We start from the raw sequence: 22734 nt of genomic DNA, 5'->3' as shown, positions 1-22734 counted from the left end.
TGCATTACACACAGACATAAACCCCCAAAGAAACACAGAAGGGGAAAGAACAAAGGCTGGATTAGAGGAGAGAGCGCTGCACCCAGCAGAGCAGCTGATGAAGATTAAACATCATGTGGGCAGAGACCATCTCTGTTGCATGTTTATATACTGACTAGCACAAATGATTGCCGGTCCATCACTACAATCCCAAGGTACTACTACCATGACATAGTATGCAACTGGTTATAAATTTTTAAAGATGTGTCTGCCAGTGGTGTAGGCTTCTCCTGTTACTTTTTTTATAGCAAACATCCTTTAAACAGACACACTGGGTTTTGTTCTAAGAAGATACAACACCACAGACCAAAATATGAACCCCTACACACTGCTAGCACAGGTTAATGATTTTTACAAGAACCAAAGAGAATGAGGAGCACAGCACACAAGCCATTAGCACTAAAACACCAAGGGTGTCCACATCTGACAAAACTGTAGATGCTTTTCTGCATGAGGCTTTTTGGCACACGCTGGTAATTTACAGTCCGATGCTGCAGCCATACTCTTGAGTGCTCTTAAGTGCTCTGAGTGATAATGGATCTATTTGCGTGATCAGGGATTGTAGACTCAGACCTATAACTCAGCATGTTCCCCACAACAATACCTGGACACTTATCCTTGACCAAACTATCCTTAAATCCCACATATGTGACCTGAAGAGAAGACACTGCCTGCAAGATTTATGTCTCTGTAAGCTGTCCAGCTGTTTTCTAACCCAGTTATTACCTATATTGTAGATAGGTGGGGGTCAGTCTCTTCTCCCAAGTAACAAGCGATAGGAAAGAGGAAACAGCCTCGAGTTGTGCCAGGGGAGGTTAAGGATGGATATTAGGAAAAATTTCTTCACTGATAGGGTTATCAAACATTGGAATAGGCTGCCTGGGGAAGCAGTGGAGTTGCCATCCCTGGAGATATTTAAAAGACAGGTAGATGTGGTGCTTAGGGACATGATTTAGTGGTGAGTTTAGCAGTGTTAGGCTGATGGTTGGACCTGATCTTAAAGGTCCCTTCCAACCTAGATGATTCTATGATTCTGTGTAAGCACATATGACTTTGGTATTTCCCTGACTCAGTTTAAAGGTTTAAGTGAAGGAGAAGATGTGTCCAGGAAAAACTGAGATGTGCACAATCTTCCTTTCCTTCTCCATAAAACCATTTGTTTTAGCTTCTGCAGTCTTTAACATCTAAAATCACCAATGACCCCGTCTAGTTCCTTCTTCTGCACACAGTGAAATCCCTGTGCAAGGATGCCAAGGGGGGAGCATGCACGCTGCAGGAGAGGCTAAGCTCACCTGTGCAGGACCACAGGTGGCAGAGAAGAGGGTCAAGGTGGGCAAAAAGCACAGATGGGGAATTTGCTGTCGTGCAAGACTCTCCTGTCATTCCCCAAAGCTGCAGCTGTCAGCAGCAGACAACACTCAAGCCACTGGGCTGCGACAGGACCACATATGGGTACTGTATAGGCTCTGTGCATGCAGAGCTGGGAATGGAGATGGATTCTGCTAGTTGACTTCTCTCAATGGCTGCCCTGAATAACAGTTTGGCCTTGGTGTTTAAGTGTCCCAAAGCGTTATTATATCTCAAATCCCTATGATATTTTAAAGAAATAAATCACTCCCTCTGAGCCTCATACAACAGAACTGCAGATAGGATGTATTTGAGAAAACACAAGGGCTATTTGCTCACTCTCCAGAAAGGGAGATAGCAGTTTAGTTTTCACCTGGTGAAGGACTATCGAGCATCTCATTCAGCCACCAGCACGTTTCAGACAGTAATGATCGGACCTCACAGAACTCCTCTGCCTACAGGAGTTGTCTGTGAAATGCTGCTCCAGTATCTGAGACAAGTGCTGGTCGTCTTCCTTCTTTTTAACTTCTTTCAGTTTCTGCTTCACTGGGTTTTCCTTTTCTCACCACGCTACTGGGAACTTTATAGGTGCAGAAGAACAACACAGAAGGCAGAAGCAACAATGTGACTTGGAATAAAAATAGCAGATTGTGATAGGCTCAGAATTTGCCTGTAATCATTTATGAATTTCTGTGTTTCACCTAAAAAGTGATCTAACACTGAGAGATACTGATCTGACAATGCAAAAGTTGATCTGGATACAGAAAGGATGTGAAGAAACAACTCAGGATAGCCTTAACAGCAAAGATGGAAGAACTGTTATGAAACAATGTCAGGACTATTAGTTTCGGTGGCTGACAGAAGACTTTGGCCAGCTTATCAAACCGATTAAACTAGGTTTATCTGAAGCCCTACAAACACAGAAATGGAAAATTCAGGCAGAATTTAAAATGAAAGATCCCTCAAGGAACGCCTCCTTTTCCCATCTCATCAACCAGACCAAAATGCTTATCAGGTTTAAAGATGCTGCCAACCAAGCTACTGCACTCCTGTGTGCTCCACAGCTAAAAAGCTGAATGTGACATCTAATCAAGGCAGCTAAACTTTCCCATGCTGAAAGCTAACCTGTGCACGCACTGCTAATCTGCCAAACCCCATCCCACCAGAGGCCCAGGACAAACACAACTCCCCAGCACTGACAGACAATGAATTATAAGGTTGCTCAGCTGATTGCAACACGTGGAGCTATACAACATGCACCCAAGAAGACATTTGTTAGAAGAATACAAAAAAAGTCACTAATTTGGTCATAATATTGCAGGTAGTAGGCTGGAGGGCAATTATTTGAGTTCTGTGCAGTGAAGACATTTCATTTATGGGAGAAGAGTGGGCATTACAGATGCCTGACCCAGCCAGACAGAAGACAACTGGTGCAGGGCCTGATTTAAGAACAGAAGTGCTGCATAATCCACATCTTCAGGCAGCTAAGAGATAAAACTCCAATACCACAGGTAGATACACAAAAACACGCCAGAAAAAAACTGCAGCAAATCAACATGGACCTATATTGGGACTACTTTAATTTCATTTCTGAGAATAAAACTTTAGAACGTAGCTATGCTGCAGCATATATAAACACTGGTGAGCTTGCTTGCTAGAGCATGTGGTAAGACTCTTGTCTCAGTCTACCTTTGCTTTAAATTACTAAAAAGGTCCCAACGTGAAACCTTTTAATAAAACGTGTACACGCAAACAAGAACATGTCTTTAAGTAACTCACATGGAGACCTACGTTGCCACAGCTAATACAAGACCAGCTAGGGCTATGCAGACTGGGGTCATGTGTTTTACTGTTGCATAGACTTGCCCTTAATTCTCAAGAGACGGACTGATGATACAGATTATTTCTGTAATATACTGAAGTATAGTTTAGCGGAAACTTAAGTTTTCACGTCCGTATACGGAAATATTACACAAATGTTTTGCTAGCTCTGGGCCAAAGAGCACAGAATCTTGCAAAAGCAATCTTAGCATTTTGCAAGCTGGAGACACTACGTCAAAGTCGGTGAATGCAAGGAACTGTCAAAGGTTATTACCTTTGGCAGGCAGGCAACCACATCACAAAAAGCAAATACACCAACAAACAAAAAAAATGTTATTTCACATCGCCATTAGCTGCCGGTTTCAGACAGGAGACAAAAGGACAATGTAAGATGAATACAGCACTGCCATTCAACCCCTGAATGAGGCACCCCAGCAGCAGTGCAGATAACACCATGCACTATGGCTGCATGACACCATCTATATCAGGGACATTAACACCGTCCATCCACTATCCTTCTCAAGAACTAACTACAGCTCAAGCACTAACTAAACCTATTGTAAGGCAATCTGCATTTTTTCCTTTATGTGTTGGAGGAAGGGGAACTCAACTGTTGCAACCCAGAAGAAAAACTTGCAAATCTTCTTTCTGCAGAAGGTTTTCTTGTGCGGCAGCAGAGAATTCACAGCAACAGGATCAAAGCACCCAGGGCCCAGAGCACTGGGTCACCTAGTGCTCAGCAGCACAGCAAGGGGACTAAACAAAGCACAGCCCTGGGAAACACATAATGGCACTAGGCAGGGCCTCTGTAGGTCACACAGTAACATATAATAACCTGAAAAGAGCTTCTTTCTCTTTATGGATCTGCTGAGAATTACTCTGTGCTTTGGGTATAATAGCACTTTTACCATAATCAGATGTTGTAAAGGTATATGCAATAAAAGAGACATTCGGGTATTACCGTCCCGTCAGCTGTGTCTTCATACAACTGCCTCCAATTACACTGTAAAATTCACCAGCACATGTATTTGACATTATGCTTTTAATTTTCAATCAGATACTCTACATGGAAACCCAGCTCAGAAATGACATAATTGAATATCTTGAGGAAGAAAATAAAAAGCAAATTTTGACTCAATGGTGTTATTTAATAGCAGTGAAAGTACTTACCAGGTGGCCTATTAATTGCAAGGTTTCGGAAATGACTGCCTTTGATCATCTCCACTGACAGCCGCCCCGTAGTGGCATTGTACGACAATCCCACGAGCAGCTCTGGCACCCCTCCATGCGACAGGGACTGTGTTGAAGAAGCGCTATCACTGTGAGAGACTGCTGACAGACTAAGCTGAGAGTCTGCACTCTGAAAGGAAAGAGCACCGAAAGTCTCATCAGGACATCCACCACCACCCTCCCTTAATTTATATCTTGTAGCCTTGTTTAGTAAGATCTCTTAAGAAATGACAATGACTAAGAATGAATTATGATGGGGCACCAGAAGAATCAGAGCATCACTTTTACAAAAACACATCTCTGAACTTTTTCTTTAAAGATGAGGAGCTCTGCGTAATGTGTTATCACTAGCATAGATCAAAGCCTCTGAGATAAGCATACATCCTACTACATGAAATGCACAGTAAATCTCCTTGACAATGACTTTTGGATGGAATGCATTTTGCAGTTTGGGTTTTTTTGGTCATGTACTGTGTATTTTCTTACTTTCTTTCCTCGCTACCATGATGCTCTCTCTACCCCCTCTTCACCCAGAGTATGATGTTTTATTCATGTCGTGTGCACAACCTCTCACCAAGCTTTTTGTAGACAATGAATCACGACAGAGCTCATCTACACAAATTGATTGGCATAGCCAGAGCTGGATACAACTGTGATGTGCATGGAAAACTATGAAGCAGCACAGCCAGTTCCTCCTCACATGACCCACCTCTCCACTTCCATCTGTCATGAAAAGGAACTAATTGCTAAGCCTTGCTGGTGACATGGAAACTGCACAATGCAGAGATTCACAAGCTAGTAGCTAGTGACAAATGAGATAGCTCTTGCACTGGCAGTAGTACAGGTCCACTAACATAATGGTCCACAAGAACTACTGTCCTTGTTGAAATTAAGACATAATTAGCCTTGGTGGTTCCAGGACCAACGTACTATTTCTGCCTGGCACAGCATGTAGGTGTAGTACATCCACGTGATTTTGTGTAAGCTTGCTAGCTGAGCTGTTGTTAATAAGGCACGGCTTTGTGTAGGGACGACATGCCCTGTGCTTCCCCTTACTGATAACTTTTTAAGTGACAGTAAAACAGATCCACCAGTTGCATTTTAACAGCCCTGAATGAAAGATATCAGGTACAGCTAGTCCCCATTCACCAGATGAATAACTTTACAGAGTCCGTATTTCTTTCATCAAACTTACGCTCAAATTACTCCTTGGCTCCAAGACCAATGTCACCTTCACTTCCCCTTCCTGGCCGATGTTGCTCAGGTAGAACAACTGCTCTCCCATCATCTTCTCTCCAATCATCTTGTGCACTGCATAGAGGCGGAAACGAATGGCGTGGCTGCTTAACTCCTCTGGCTCCAGCTTACTGAAGGTAATTTTATCCTTGAAAATGGGGATGGGTCCTCTCTGAACACTTGTTTTGCCCCTCTGTTTCTTGCTGGGCATCAGGACTGTGTGCACTTGCCAGGTGTTCACACCACTGCGGTCTTTGTCTGGGATATCCCTGGCCTCCAAGATAGTAACTACTAGCTTTTGACTTGAGGCTTTATAGTTGAAGATGACATCTAGATCACCACATTTACAGATGGGCTCACGAGCACCATGATAAGCTGGTACACTGCTCACTTCATCATGTTCCTGCAGAGAGAAGGAAGAAGTAAAACCTCCATTAGAGTTCGACTGCCTCTGTGATCCCAACTCTATTTAAAAAAAAATTCTTCTCTTCACTTGTGCTTGCAAGTGTAGGCAGTTGCTCTGCAAAACATGAGGAGGAACTTCTCTACTTTGAGGGTGGCAGAGCACTGGCACAGGCTGCCCAGAGAGGTTGTGGAGTCTCCCGCTCTGTAGACACTCAAAACCTGCCTGGATGCCGCCTTGTGCAACCTGCTGTACGTGACTCTGCTTGGGCAGGGGGGCTGGACTAGATGATCTCCAGAGATCCCTTCCAACCCCTGCCATTCTGTGATTCTGTGATTCTCTGAAAATAAAGATCCCACTGTTTCTTGAAAAGCCAGTGCTAGTTAACTGCCTGCTTTTGTGTAATATTCCCCATATAATCTAGTAAGCAACAGCCCTTATTGAAACATTTCCAAAAAAAAGTTTCATCAATATTTAAGTGCTTTGCAGGAGACCGTTAATTTGAAAAAATTCTATATAGGGAAAAACTAAACGAAGGTTTTTTTAAAAAATGTTGTTCATGCCAAATTTGAGGCATTAATAAAACTTTTTGGGTTGATTTGATTAAAAAAACACAACAACTTAACCTATTACTTTGAACATACACTGCAATTTTTTCAGAATGGCTTTTTTTACATTACTGAAAGCAAACAATTCAGTCAAACTTGCTGATTTTTTTGATATTTTGTTCTGTTGGAAATTAAAAAAATTAAGGACTGTATTCAATTTGATGGGAGGAGAAATCACCATGTCAGAATTTCTTGCAGTATGGAAATTCCATTTCTAGATGCTACCCTATAATTCAATACTTTTCCTACAGCTAAAGCAATGATAATCGAGAAAAACAGTCTCATTAAATACATATTGATTCTTTATTCTCTTTTTAAATCTCCCAAGAGAAGCATCTGTTCCTTCTGTTCAGTATGGATACTAATACTTTCAGAATAAAAATTCAAAATAAACAATCAGAACATGTGCAAACAAATTCACACACAATCTTTCACCCACTTTTGAAAGAAAAGTCATCTTGATAAAACAAGACAAAAAACATGGATGCTCACCTTACCTTTTGATGAGTGGGTGTGTGCGTTTCTGTTCAAAAGTGCTTTTCTATCTTAGAGCTAGAATGTGCTTCATGTGATAAAGGGGTTGCTATAGTGATCAATGATTTGTATTTAAACATGAGTATACACTGTACTAGGGAAAGATTTTCAGTTAATAGCCAGAAGGTGAATTAAGGCCTGTCACTAGCAGTCTGAGTCACCCTCCTCCTCAAACATTTATCTTCTTTCGCATTTCAAGTAACGCTTCTTTTCAACATAGGAATCTCATTGTTCAGAGTAGGGATGATGGGCCGCAAGACTTCTGATGTAATTCTCTTCAGAAGTGTCTAGGGTGGTATGTGTCTCAAACAAGACCTCGGACAAACATCAAAATTTGTATTTACTTCCTGTCAATCTACTTTTCAAGTGCTCGGATTCATCTGCCATGACGTGCAAAGCTCCGGCTTTTCGTATTTTCATAAGTGTCTAAGGGATTTTTGCATATGAATACCAAAGTCCCTGCGTGCCCATTAGTGATGGAGACCTGCTGTCATACAACTTGCAGAAGTAATATCAAAGAGAGAAAAATCAGTGCTTGGACAGCACACAAAATGACCCATAAAAGTGCCTTTTTGTATGAGCAGCAGGCTGCAAAGACAAAAATGCAAGGCAGGGCAGGTTGCCTGGAGAGAACGTGATGTTATGCAAATGTTAAGTGCTGCTGTGTAGCTGTTATTTCTGTCTGGTTGATGAAATAATATTTAAGAAGGAAATGCAAGCGATTGTGCTTGATTCATGTTTCCCTCCGCATGTTCATCCCTCCCCACTTTCATCTGTGTATTGAGGAGATGGAATCAAGGCACATTTGAGAACTGCTGCTAAAGAGTGGAGACAACTGTGCTTGTGACATAGCATTGCTTTCATCCACATGTCTGAGCTGGAGAATGCAAACTCCTACACGTCATGATAAACCCACAGGTACGAGGACACAAGAGGCACCTTCCTGCCCCAACAGGACCAAATATCTCATCTTCGGGCAGTGTGCAGGGCAGACTGAAAGTCAGCTATCTGTTTTTTGACAGAACAGCTAGAAAGGATCTGGATTTCAGGAAATCTCAAATTGTGCTACTATAGCTGTGGCAAAGAAAACCGCATGAACTGGAGGCAGAGAGAGAAAGAGAAATGTCAAACTGTGGCAGTAACCTTTCCATGGGCAACCAAGCTTTAGAGATCTCACGGGCTGGCACTTTCAGAGAGCGCTGTGCTATCTGCGACTCACCCCTGTACAGGTTTCCAGCACACAAAGCGTACGGATGCTCAGTCTTCTTTCTGTGGAAGTAATTGACAGAATTCCCCTTGGCTTTTGGAGCTCAGCTGCAGCTATGAGCCCTTTGTGAACGTATTGGTTATACAGACACTTAACCCAGAATCCAAGGAAAGTGTGGGGTTTAGACACTTCATCTGAATTTCTTTCTTTCCCTCTTCCTAGCACAGTTGTTGAGATGTCAAGCCAAGTGTACTGATTGATACTGTATGTCTAACCCGGTCATTCAGGACAGCCAATATCCACTTCACTAGGTAGAATAAGTCCATTTCTGCCAGAGAAACCTAAAAGAGCAGCTAATTATGGACAGGGCTTGAAATGGTACTTGTGGTTCCACTGCAGGGGCATAAAATTATCATTTTTGTCTCTAAAGAGACTTCCTTTGAGTGGAGCATAATAGCGCTTGGACATTTCTGGCATGTCAGAACATCTAGTTCCTGCAATAAAAAGTCTTTCATTAATCTACACAATACCTTTGCATAAGAAGCTGCTTGTAGTAGATAAACTGGGACTTGGGTGTATCTGCTCCCTGATGCTATAACCATTCTTTGCATTTTTTAAAATGTAGATACTAAGAACAAAATGAAAAGATGTATCCCAAAGAAATATAGGAGGCCACTGGAGACACTGTGACACATGCGACCCGTGGCAACGTACAACAAATGTGGCAAAGGAGAAATGAGCCTCAGACGGGCAGACAAACAGCGTGTGTCAGAGGCACACAGCAAAGAGAGGGCAGGGCTGCTGCCGCACAGAGCTCCCCTGTGTTGTGTAGTATTTTGTGGGACTGGTATGTGCAGCAAACCAAAATGCTGTTCAAAACACCCCTTAGGGCTGCAGCATATGCACTGAGGAGCTGCTTTCCATCTCTAATTGACTGCAGGCAGTGTGATCTGAGGAAAGGAACCTTTCCCTCAAAGCCTTATTGCTCGGAGTGTGGTAGAGGTATTAATTTCCACAGCTGAGGAACAGTCTCTTTTAACTCAGGCAGAAGATAAGACCTTTGTGCTGTTCTTTTAATATGTCTGATGCAGGCTGATATTTTTTTCACCAATTTAGTCTTGTGGTAAAATAATAATGCAAACCAACACATCACAGAAAGATTACAAGAGAAAGGGGGGATGATAAGTCATCAGGTATTTATGATGCCTTAAAATCTTCAATGTTTTCTGGAGGCTTCAAAATAAAGGCACAGAACTAAGGGAAAGCAGAGGAGCTCTCAGGCTCTCTCCTTCCCTGGAAGGATGCCTTGTATCTATGGGAACCAGAGTGATGGTCACTTGACTAAGTCACAGGCCATCCCCACCAGCTGCCTGCAGCTTTCCAGATGCCTCCCATTGTCTAAGCCATAGAAACCACCTGGAAAAAAGAGGCACAGAGCTGACCCAGTGACCACACAGCATCTCCCTGCACGTACAGCCAGTAACAAAGCCCTGGGCTATTGCTAAAGGATAGTAAATGCTGTCAGGCAGCTGATGGCTCCAATTTCACTTCAGAGATTGCAGTAAGAACTCAAGCAATAGCACAGCTCCTTTGAATGAGTGTTAGTAGCAAGAGGTAAAATACAAGAAAAAGGGGAAACACATAGAGAGAGGTGTATGTTCATGCACACATGCACACAGAAGTACCATTATCTTGTGCTGTGCCGATCAATTTTTCCCTTCATTTCTCCCCTAACGTTTTTTGGCCCCCAACATCCTTCAAAATCTTACTCTGTATGTAATAAATGACAATTCACCATACCTCCGGGGTCCAGGCCGATGAGCTGTCAGTAGCATCATTTACTTCAAATCCCTGGGTGGTAAATGCTGTCTCCATTTGCAAACGTCCTTCCGTGGCTTGCTGACTAACGCCATCAGCAGTGCTGGACTCCATTCTGGGCCCTTTATGCTGCCCAGTGACCCTACTCTCAATTGTTGCTCTTGAATCAACAGATATATGGTCATCTTCACAATAGGATAGGTTGTCTTGGTAACTCAGTTGGCTTAGTCCATCCAGATCTAACAATTTCCAGCAAGAAAATAATTTCAGAGGGATTAGAATAAATTCCTCCCCCTCTACCTCCCAAAATGTGAGTTTCTCTCCTTTCTTTTCTTTTTTTTTTTCCCCCCTCATCTCCAGTGTATGCAAGAGACAGTTTCTACTTCTGAGTATTGCAGCACTGAACTTACAAAATAACAAACCCTGTACAAATCAGCATTTGATGGAGTGGACTTGGCTGTTTCACACTCCATCCTGAACTGAGAAACCAGTTGCCTTTACTTGAAGAAGTTAACCAACAAATGCGATTAACAATGGAGCGTTTGGGATATTCAAGTACCTTGGGGATGCTTTGCAGCCCCAAAGCAATTGCTTCCATGAAAACACAGGTCAGAGAAATTAGAGAAAAGCACAGCATAGGCCTGATGAACATATATCAGCAATTTCCTTCTATGCAGAAGGAGAAGGAGGAAGACAGGACAGGAGTTACCATTACCTTCAAGGGGAGGGTGCTGGTGAGAAAAAGAGTTTCACGGAGATAACAGAGTGCCACATATCACCCATCCCTGAGAGCTTGGGTGCACATGACCAGCCCCACAAGCCAACGAGGAATCCCCAAATCCCAAGTTTGGGCTAAATTATCCCAAGGGTAACTGAGGGGACATGTGTTCCCTAATTTCCTGCCTGCTTTAATTAGTTTCAATTAATTTGATCCTACACACTTACTCCATGGGCTAAAGTAAGATTCATTAATAAGAATAAAATAATCTTCTTGGTTCAGACTACAGATTCCTTCCCTGCACCACTGAAGTCTCTATTTTGAACACCAGGCACTTTTCTCTACTTGAAGGCATCGGTACGAGCTCTCTGGGTGGAGTGACACAGACAATTACATGTGCAGGGACACAGATGAAAATAACATCATGATTTGGCCTTGAATGTGTTCTGCAAGCACTTCAGAAGAAAACCAGGGACCTTCCTCCTCCTAACGCATCTGACACCAGGCCTCGCTTTAGGAACACAAAGATTCTGCCTCCATCTCTTTCAAATAAGCAAGGAGCAGTCACAGTAAAAGAAAAAAAGTTGTGCTACCAGACAGCTGATGACAGTAATGAAAACAAAATTACTTCCTTTGCAAACACAGCTATTTGAGGTTTAAAGGTCTCACAGAATGGTTGAGATTGGAAGGAACCTCTGGAGGTCATCTTGTACATCCCCCTGCCCAAGCAGGGCCACCTGCTTGTTCATCCTCAAGCTTGCACATTTGTTCTCAAGGTCATTACTATAGAACAAAAATTTTTTTCACATTTAGTCTCCAACTCAAATCTTTAAAAAGCAATATTAATTATTGTGTTTAACAGAAAATACTATGCTTGGTTCAGATGAATCAATGTTTTCATCCCTGCCCAATAAATGAGACACAGAACCTGGTGACAACTGACACAGAGAAGGCTGAGGTACCCAACAACTTTTTTGCCTCAGTTTTCACTGGCAATTGCTTGTCCCGCATCTCTCAAGTCCCTGAATCTCAAGGCAGGGACTAGAGGAATGAAGTCCCACCCATTGTAGGAGAAGATCAGGTTTGAGACCCTCTGAGGGACCTGAACATATGCAAGTCCATGGGACTTGATAGGATGTATCCCAGGGTCCTGAGGGCACTGGCTGATGTAGCTGCTAAGTCACTCTCCATCATACTTCAAAAGTCATGGCAGTCAGACGAAGCCCCCAGTGACTGGAAAAAGGGGAATTTCACACCCATTCTTTAAAAGGGTAAAAAGGAGGACCCTGGGGACTACATCAGTCAGCATAACCTCTGTGCCCAGTAAGATCATGGAACAGATCTTCCTGGAAGATATGTCAAGGCATATGGATGACAGGAAGGTGATTACACACAGTCAATATGGCTTCACAAAGGGCAAACCCTGCTTGACTAATCTGGTGGCTGCTGATGATGGAGTGACTGCCTTGGTGCATAAGGGAAGAGCAACAGATGTCATCTAACTTGACTTCTGTAAGGCCTTGACATGGCCCCACACAATATCCTTGTCTCTAAATTACTGAGATAGGGATTTGATGGATGGACTATTTGATGGACAAGGAGTTGGCTGCAAGGCCTCATACAAAGAGTTGCAGTCAATGGCTCAATGTCCAAATGGAGATCAGTAACAAGTGGTGTCCTTCAGGGGTCTGTAATGGGACCAGTACTGTACAATATCTTTAGTAATGACATAGACAGTGGGATTGAGTGCACCCTCAGAAAGTCTGCAGATGACATCAAACTGAGTAGCACAGTTGATACACTTCAGAGAAGGGATGCCATCCAGAGTGACATGGACAGGCTTGAGAGGTGGGCCAATGTGAACCTCATGAAGTTCAACATGGCCAGGTGCAAGGTCCTGCACCTGGGTCAGGGCAATCCCCAATATCAGTACATACTGGGGGACAAATTGTTTGAGAGCAGCCCTGAGGAGAAGGAGTACTGGTCGACGAAAAGCTGGACATGAGCCAGCAATGCGCACTCACAGCCCAGAAGGCAAACCGTATCCTGGGCTGCATCAAAAGAAGCGTGGCAGGTCAAGGGAGGTGATCCTCCCCGTCTACTCCACTCTTGTGAGACCCCACCTGGAACACTGTGCCCAACTACGGAACCCCCAGCGCAAGAAAGACATGGACCTCTTACAGCAGGGCCAAAGGAGGGTCATAAAAATGGTCAGAGGGTTGGAACACTTTTTCTATGAAGAAAGGCTGAGACAGTTGGGGTTGTTCAACCTGGAGAAAAGAAGGTGTCAGGAAGACCTTATTGCTGCTTTTCAATACTTAAAGCAGGCTTACAAGAAAGATGGAGAGAGACTTTTTACCAGGGCCTGCAGTGATAGTGCAAGGGGTAAAGGTTATAAACTGAAAGAGGGTAGATTTAGATTGGATATAAGGAAGAAATTCTTTACTATGAGGTGGTGAGACACTGGAATAGGTTGCCCTGAGAAGTTGTGGATGACCCATTATTGGAAGTGTTCAAAGTCAGTTTGCACAGGGCTTTGAGCAACCTGATCATGGCAGGGGGGTTGGACTAGATGATCTTTAAACATTCCTTCCAACCCAAGACATTCTATGATTCTCTACACATCCCTCTGTCTAGAACAAAAAGCCCAAAGCTTTCTGAGTAGAAGAAATTTCATGTTTGGCCTTAGCAGCAAATATGCCTTTTCTGATTCATACCTGCTCCACAAAAAAAACCAAACAACCAACCCTCCCCCTGTCATTCCCCTCCCCCCCCCCCCCCCCAAAAAAAAAAAACCCAACAAAAAACCAAACAAGGGGAATGGGGATTATACTCAGGAAACATTTCCTGGAGGTGTTCAGAAGTATTTGCCCCTCTCCTTGGCTGCTCTTTCAATTTAACAGCTCAGAGTTTAGGAGAATAACTTTATCCCCTTTCTTCAGCTATGAATGGTCTCCCATTCTCTCTCCCAGTAAAATGCTTCAAGCATGGGCACTTCAACAGAGAAGTCTGAGAGCACCTCACAGCTTTGTAATTTTAGTCTTCTTCTGAGACATGGGAGATGGTCCTTCAGGAGGAGAGAGGGATCCAAATTCACATCTCTCAAATTCCAGGTGAGTGCTCTTCTCACTCCCTTCCGAAATGCAAAACCCACCTCTTGTCCTCCTCATCCTCCCATCTGGCAGACCTAGCACTGAAACCAAGAGCCCTCATTGTCTTGCCTCTGCCCTGAGCTGAAACTCTTGAGTGAGGGTAGAAAGTAATTAGGTTTTTTGCCATTACTTCCATTCTTCCCTATGAAGTCAGAAGCCAGAAAGAAGTAAACATAAGAAAGCAAGCAAGAAATAAAACAACAGAAATTCCACAAATATACTGAGACTGAATGGGTACAGGCACTCCTTAAGGCATTTAATTAGCAAGCCAATGTCTAACACGCATTTTAAACAGTGGGTCATCCATCAAAGCAAACACCACACAGCAGGCTTTCAGAATAAAATGCTACTGTAGTAAGAAATTATCCCTACACAATTGTCTTGTGGTTTTGACTCCTGCTGGGATAATATCTAGATCAATAATAGAGGAATTTTCAAAAACTACATTAAAGCCATAAAAGGCTATTCATAACAGGAGAACTCCAGAAATGTATTAATAGAGTAAGCCATCTCTCTAAGACTCAGGCAAAAAAATGAATGTGTTAGGAAAGCAAATGTAGTATTCAGGGAGAGGAAGGGAAAAGGTGATTCACCAAAATAATTTAGTGAAATAGTCTGGCCTTTTCTTTAAATTTAAAGTAGTTTGGTAAGAGATAATCACTTATAAATACCAGTATTAGAGGATCATTACAGGTAATAGCCAAACTATACAGACTATAACAACTACATCTCTCCAATTACATCCGTACTAACATTATATTCACAAAAAAAAACGGTCAAAACAAAAGTTCTCATGTAAAGGAAAAGGTCAGAGCAGTAAAATGCCTGTAATTTACCTGAGAAATCTTTAAGGAAGAAAATGTCAACTGTCTTATGAATACCTGACATGAATAAACAGCATAGCATCAGGGATATACATTGAGACAGCATTATCTCACTATTTGAACTTTAATTAGTCAAGAGTCCCTGCAGAGCAATAGCAGCCAATTCTAAAATTAAGGGCAGATAGCACTTTACACTACAAGAGGGCTATTTTTTCCAGTCCTGTCCCCAACCTTTCCCTGTTGCATCACATGTGCCCACAAGCCAAGAAGGAGGCAAAGAGAATACTAGGGAACAGAAATGACCAACAAATCAGGAAAGTCTGTATTCGGGGTTGGAGAACTGGCTATGAAGAAACTGTGACTTTTGTCAGATGGAAGGATGAGCATGACCTCCAAATAGAACTCTGGGATATGGAAGCATCTCTCCAAAGATATGGGGAAAGCTCAGTACCTCAAACACTGAAAATCAGGATGGAAAATACTGTGACGTTCCCCCTTACATTGGCAGGTAAACGGCCTGGTTAGCCTACAGTGTATTTCTTCTTTTTTGATGATGCACAATCTCTCAGTTCTATGAAGCATTACAATGTATTAAAGAAATGTCCTGAGAGGCCTCATCAGTTCCTAAAACACACTGTCAGAGTTAAAAGATGGAGCCTAGTAGATCTTGCTAAATTAACACTACATAGTTCACTGACCAGCGAGAAACACTGAGATGAAGAGTTTAATGTGTGCCTGTTACCTGTGCTGACCGAGGCGACGTTTGCTCTGTGGACTGCAGTGAATCACTGTGCTTTTACAAGAAAAAGCATGTCTTTTCTTTGTGATTTTCCAAAATGAAAGAGATTTGAACCCTTCTTCTAGACTGTATGTAAACACATGCTGAAAGTTAAGAACCTGTTTAAATATGGTCCAGGGGACAAACGGATTTCTGTATGGATCTAGGTACTTCTGGACTTGAAATCCTCCTAGCTACTAGGAGTGATTTTCAAACCCCTCTTCCTGAAAGACAGTAACAGCAGCAGAGATAGGAGTTAATGGGACTGAGGCATATTTGTCCTCATACAGCAGTAATCCCCTTGCCTGACCCTTGCTACAGCCCCAGTTCCAAATCACTTTGCTGTACCCCGGCACCATGTGCTCCTTCGCACTGAACGAAACCAGATGCAGGGAGACCAAGCAGTGGTTCTGCCCCTGGTTATTTTGAGATTAGCCATAAAAAAGTGCTAAAAAACTTCCCAGAAGAGCCTCAAAGGAGCAGAATCATTATCTAATTACAATAAATCTAAACAAAAATGGCTTGTAAATTTTAGGGGTTAAAGAGAAAAAGGATCTTAAATTTCAAGTGATATTATGCAATCAGGCCAAGATTGTTTAATTTACCACATGCTGGGTAATAGCCTGAGAAGACTCCATGTTTCCAGAACTAAAATAGGCTCTTTATTAACAGGGTGATTTGTAGGGAGGCTGTGGGCAGAGCTAGCATTCAAGTCATTCAGCTCCTCAGAGCATCCTCCAAACACTTCCTTCCTGCGGTGTGCACTCCTCTTTCCAAGCTGTATTCGGGTCACTACAAAGATTTTTAACAGGTGACAAGTTAAAGCCAGACAAGTCCAAAGCGCAGACTATCATGACATTGATAACAGAAACAGAAGGTCAAGGAAAATCTCATGTAAGAACATGATGTGAGAAGACTTTGCCATATGTCAAGGATGAGTGGGAGAGAAGCTATTCAGGGCTCTCCGAGATGCTCAACTTTACTGTATGCCGAAGTTTGTTATATTTTTCTGATTCTGTAAGAAAAGAAAAACTACCAGCTATATGAGTAAAAGGTCTGTGAAGAGAACACAAGGAGAAGAGAAGTCTTGGGCAGAATCTAATGAAGGTCTGAAAGCACCATGATCCCCATCTGGACTGAGCACTTTTGAAAGATCCTTCATCCCTCCCACCCAGAAAGGTCCAGAGGATCTGCTCAACTGAAAGTGTTTGATACGTCATCGGGGCACAATGATGGCATTACATGCCCAAACCTGTCTGTGTTTTGTGATCACGGTACCAGCTAGGGGCCAAAATGGACTCTCACGCACATGGAGTTCTCAGACCAGCAACTGGGAGGTAACGGGGTGTGGAGCTATCTAGGATTTACCTCAATCGGTCAGCTTTTCTCCCAAATAAATGTCTCATATTGGAAGCCGTGGGTGTATCTAACTATCCCTGTACACCCTGTAACAGCAGCTCTACATGTTTCGGAAACCTCTCTAGTTTTGAAGGAGACCTGACATACTCAAGGATTAGTTTATAGGCATTTGTAACAAAAGGTCTGATCTTGAGCTTAGTGAGGAACAGGGACAATCGAACGTCTCGGTGAAAGCAGGCTTTAACATCTGGTTTCATCTAGTTTCTGAACAGCCAGTTAAAGAATATTAACATTACCTCTGAAAAGAAAAGTAAGAGCAACTCTGCACCATGTTGTGTGAGAAAAACAGTCCAACGGAAAGCCATACCTTGAAATGATCTCTAATCAGAGGGCGCATCAAAATCAAGCAATTGTATTTCAAAATTAAAACATTCTATACAACAAAAACCAAGGCACTTTCCCAGCTCTTCCCTCTAATGAACTGCTCCAGATTTTAGAATGTGTTCAGGCCAATTTTCTAAGTAGCTACATTCTTAAATGCATTTCATCTCTGTTTGTATAAAAGAGTCATTACATTAGTCCATAGAAGATCATAAAATTCTTCCCTTCTGTGCCATAAATTTTTAGTTTCTGTCATTGCCTGACATTTGGCGTATGTGCTGGCAAATGATACAGCATAATTCATTCACCGTTCACCTTGTGTTTGCAAAGCTGTTACAAAAGGAGACGTTCAACTTCTGCTAAAAGGCTTGCTAAAGAAATGACTTAAGTGGCACAGAGGAAAAATAATTAGATCGAAGTCCTGCCGTCTTTACTCTGGCAAAACTGGCAATAAACCCTATGAAAATCCCTGATGAGAATGCCATATACAAATAATGGAAAGATCTCCATGGACTTCAGCAGGGCTTGGATCCAGACTCTTCCCTCTAAGTACTTTAGAAATGAGCTGCAGGTGACCAGTAAGTAAACCAAGTTTAGTAAGAGAGAAAGCAAGATTCAGGACTTGTTCTCCACAACAAAATAACCTTTTCACATTGAGGCTACAGATCTTGAAGACTCCAACTTCTTTAATCTTATTTCATGCAAACAGTACCTTTGCATTCAGATACCTCTGTACTGTACTCCTCACGGCTGGAGAACAAATGGCTGAATTTGGATCTGCGCTCCATGCCTGCTGGTGTTGCTTTTCCAGACACTTCTGATCGAAAACTTTGTGAGCATGACGCAGAGACCTCAAACTGCTTAATCACCTCGTCATCGCTGCCTGAAGATGCTGTCTGTTCTTCATCCTCCATGTAACTGTCTACTGGGAGAAAAATACAACTCGGGCTTTAGACAGTCTGTTGCCCTCAGCCAAGAAGCCAAATGACACGGCACACTTCTACCTCTCAGATGGACCTTCTGGGGAGAAAAAGGGGACCAAGGGTTTATGGAGGTTTGGGGAATGAACTTGAGAATCACCAGCTTCTTCAGCCTCTGGAAAGCTTGTGAATGTCCTATTACATCAGCAACATTTACATATTATTAGACCTTGCCCAGCTCTGCATGTTATCCTTTTTTTTTGTTGTCGTTAAAAAAAAGAAGATATTTAACAGAGCAGAACACAAAGTAAGACACAACACACATAGAGAACCACTTGTAAAATCATTAGCATGCGCAAAGACAAAGTAGTAGGCAAAGGACTTGAAAACTTGGTCATGCTTCCATTCCCCTTCAGATCCTGCTAAGGTGGAGAGGGAACTTCTTTTGTGCAGAAAAAGCAGCTCAGACATAACCTGCCCTGGGTAATACCATGAACACATAAATTCAGTACATGGCTAACAGGCACCACTGACTCCATCTGCCAGCAGCAGAGGAACTCGGGAGACCAATGTAAATTGTAACCTTTAAAACTGAAGATGATACGCATTTGAGCACGTCCCTGTGAACGCCCTTCCCCTCCTGCTACCAACACGTGCTTTGAATACAAGATGACTGCACCCTCATTAGCGCGTGAATATCCGCCAGATGGGGGAAGGAGGGTTCAATACATACTATATATACTTGGCCTTGCTTTGTCAGGACGAAAACGCAGAGGCATTTTGCTGATCTCCCTGCCATCAGCATCAAGGAAGCACAACAGCAGGACGTTTTGACCCACCGGCACGCAGAGAGAAGGGAGCAGTGGGGATGATGGGCAGTCGGTGTGTACGTGCATGTTTGCGTACACGCGTGTGAATAACCCAGCTGTCAAGTGTGGTCGGTCCGCTGCTCACTCTTGACCATGAAGTATACGATATCGTTGCCAAGACTCGCTTTGATAATCGCTATGGCAAACCCAAGCAGCTGAACAAATGAGCATTGCAGACAAACGGGCGGAGGGCAGAGTTCTCAGTGACATTGCCTGGTTTGGGAGGGAAAGCACCTTTTTTCACCTCAAAACTCACTTACATCAACCACACAGCTACAGGTGGGGAAACCAGATCCTGCTTTTACACACTGTGTTAGGTCTATTAAAAATGTGCCGCATAAACTTAATGACAATTGGTACCACTGCTCCATAAATTTACCTGCTGCTGCTGCACAGAAGACGGCGCTCAACTCCTTGGGCAGAGAGGACAGAGCAAGGAAGCTGGCAGTACCGAAGCAAACAGCTCCCACCACCAGCCCAGAAGAAGCTGGCTTCTTCCATGCCACCACACTGGTAAATTTGACCCTCTGGTCTGATATGCCACAGTTTGACAACAAGCCTGCTGTTCCTTCTAGAAAATTGCTCTCAGTTGGAGGAAAAAGCTAAGCGTTCCTATTCTGATAAAAATGAAAAAAGGTTTTAGACATTAGTTTGTAAATTGTCAGTGACCAGCTATCATAAAAATGGATTATTTTTATGTAAGCTGTTAAAAAAAAGTTTCTTTGAAATTTTTTAAAAACAAAAATTATTTCAAGCTGTAACAACCCTATGGCCTAAATGTGCTACGATCTATTCAAATACTCGAAATGCATAAAACTAAACATTCCTTTTCAGCCAATTGTGTTGTCAATTCACTACCTGCAGCTCATGCAACCTCTACAAAATTAATTTAAATGCTCAACAAATGCTGGTATGTTCTATTTATATGTGTATATCTTTTGGGTATTTAAGATAAAAACCAAAAATGTCTCCAACACAAACAAAAGTCTACTTTTCCCTCAAACAGCTTGCCAAAAATCCTGAGTAAAATATCATCTTTAGTAATTAAGCCACATCTTTCACCATTCTCTAAAACAACTCTAACATTAAAATCCTGGGTGTGTGGGCATGAGGCTGTATATTTAAATAAATGGGCATTACTGTTGCGTACAATTCTGGTTATTACAAGAAATTTGGCAAAGGCTATGGGGATGCAGCACTCCTGGACCACTCCTGTAAGGGCACTCCCCGCAAAACAGAGTGGAGCCCTTTTTCTAGGACAGAAGGGGAAGGGTGAAGGGATGGAGGGGAGGAGTTTGGCCCTGTTTGATATATTATTGGCCACTTGAATTTGACTTCAACTTTACAAATCCCCAAAGCATGACTGCATCACTTGTTATGACACTGGATGCTATTTCTTACTAGCATTTGGAAGCATACAGGCTAATTAAATGGTGGCACTGGGGAATCTGTAGCAAATGCTTGATATGTCTGCTGCTGAATCTCTGCCTGAGCAACAGACAGCTCTGTGTCAACTTAATATCTCTGTATTAATAAAACTAACTTTACCCAGGGGAGAAAAAAAACGTTCACCATTCAAATATACAAGTGTCCTGATTAGGAAAGGACAAGGGGGAAAGATTTTCTATATCACCAAGGAAACTTAAATAAAGGACCCATAATTACAATCTAAATTCCAGAGATTTAATGAATAAATCTTGTGATCTGCAGATGTTGTATAGTACATACATATTTCTAGCAACTTCAACTCAATTACTTCTATGCAGCATCTGTTTTACTAATCAACTTCCCACCACTCATAAGAAGGTATGTGGGATCTTTTTTTTATTATTTTTTTCCCAGAGGAGACTGCGGGGGGAGGAAGGAGGGTGACCTCTTTTTCTGGCAAAATATTTCGAACTACCACTATTTATTCAGAAATTTCAAACACCCAATCAGTTACAAAGTTAGCTTACAGGCATCCAAATACGCTGAGCTAAAATGCATGAAATAAATAATTCAAGAATACTCTGCAGTGTTACGAAGTATAAAGAATAACTTATCATTTGCTCAAAGCTTATCCAAGGAAAAAACATTATTGAATAAAATACATAGTGTAGGTGTAAAATGTAGATGTACTGCATGCATCCCGTCTGCCTGCACGTTAAAATAAAAAAAACAAAAAACAAAAAACAAAAAACCAAACAGCAAACAACAGTCATTTTGGCTGAACAATGAAAAGTTCACAAATGCCAAATTTCTGCTATCCTATACATTTAATGCTGCCCTTGTGTGCCCACTTTCTTCTTAAAGATTTTGCTTCTGCTTTATGGAAGTCAGTGAGAGTTACAATAGGCGCATCACCGAGCCCTGAAGGAAGCAGAAGCACTATACAAAAAAAAATGTATTTGATCACATAACCAAAGATACTATCAGTACATCTATGCATAATGCATATACTTGGAGGATCCCAGGAGTGCTCTGTGCTGTGTTCTTTGCTATTACAGAAGCAGTCACATAGGCCTGGCCTTAAAATTTTCATGATCAGGATGACATAGAGAAACAGTGATCTGCAACAGCTCCTAACTCAGCAAAATGCAGAATCACACACAGAAAAAAGGGGGCTTTCATTTTGGAAAACTGGAAAGGCCTGCTGCAAACAATGGATACGTTAAAGCTTCTCAGAAAAAAAAAAGGAGGAACATTTTGCAAAGGGAACACACGTGGAGTTGCTACTACCAATTATTCCCATGCAACCACAGCTCTGATTTGCAGTGTCTTCAGTCGGGAGTCATCTTCTCCCTCTTGCTGTCAACCATTTGAATTGGGAGTTGAAACGAAAGTACAAATTAACGCAACTACCTGATTTATGGGTTTGACTAGGAAGGAGAGTAGCCCATGCCTTCATTTATGCTCAAAACTATTTGGAGACACAATCTGATCATCAAAATCCATTTTATGAAACAGAAAGAAAATCCAAAACATCCACCCAGACCTCAAACAGACTTAAAACTGAGAATGCACTGTGATACAGTAAACCCATGTTTCTAAACATGCCATTATGGACATGTGCACCATTAACACTGACTGGTCATTTACTAATGAACAGAAGGCAGCCTTCACCTGGGCTTTCTCCTTGCACCCAGGCCAGTGTAGTTTTGCCCCTTTCTGGTATGTATACCAACCAGGGAGCCATTTAGTGCCCAACGTAAACATGAGATCCACCCCTCTTTGCTGAGTGACAAGTGACAGTGTCCTGCTTTTGCAACACGTCAATCTTTACCCCTTCATCTGTCCTCACACCATGACCAAACCAACTGGGAGCTCTCCGAGGCAAACACACTTGGGTGTCTGCATGTAATGCAGGCAGAAAGAATTGCAACTTGGCAGCTTTCATACCAGGGGACATTTCCAACAAAAAAGAAAAAAAAGGCAAACAAAATAAAGTCAGAGAGTAATCAGAAACAAGTCATTATTTGGCTCTGACCATCAAGCACCTCCGTAGCTGAAC

At 42.4% G+C, this 22734-nt stretch overlaps 1 protein-coding gene across 1 annotated transcript in view; it reads right to left on the bottom strand.

Annotated features, from left to right (window-relative positions):
- Positions 1–22734, bottom strand: part of SYT16 (synaptotagmin 16) — a gene marked incomplete at both ends in the record, with an annotated part of 40169 nt that overhangs the window by 8066 nt on the left and 9369 nt on the right. The window contains 3 exons of the mRNA XM_082485712.1: positions 4378–4567; positions 5633–6076; positions 10226–10482. Coding sequence (XP_082341838.1) covers positions 4378–4567; positions 5633–6076; positions 10226–10482 — 891 coding nt within the window. The remainder of the gene's footprint in view (positions 1–4377; positions 4568–5632; positions 6077–10225; positions 10483–22734) is intronic.

The sequence above is a fragment of the Vanellus vanellus genome, assembly GCF_965231255.1.
Source record: "Vanellus vanellus genome assembly, chromosome: 6".
Lineage (NCBI taxonomy): Eukaryota > Metazoa > Chordata > Aves > Charadriiformes > Charadriidae > Vanellus > Vanellus vanellus.
Note: the sequence above shows the minus strand (reverse complement) of the source record. Positions and strands in the feature narration are given on the sequence as shown.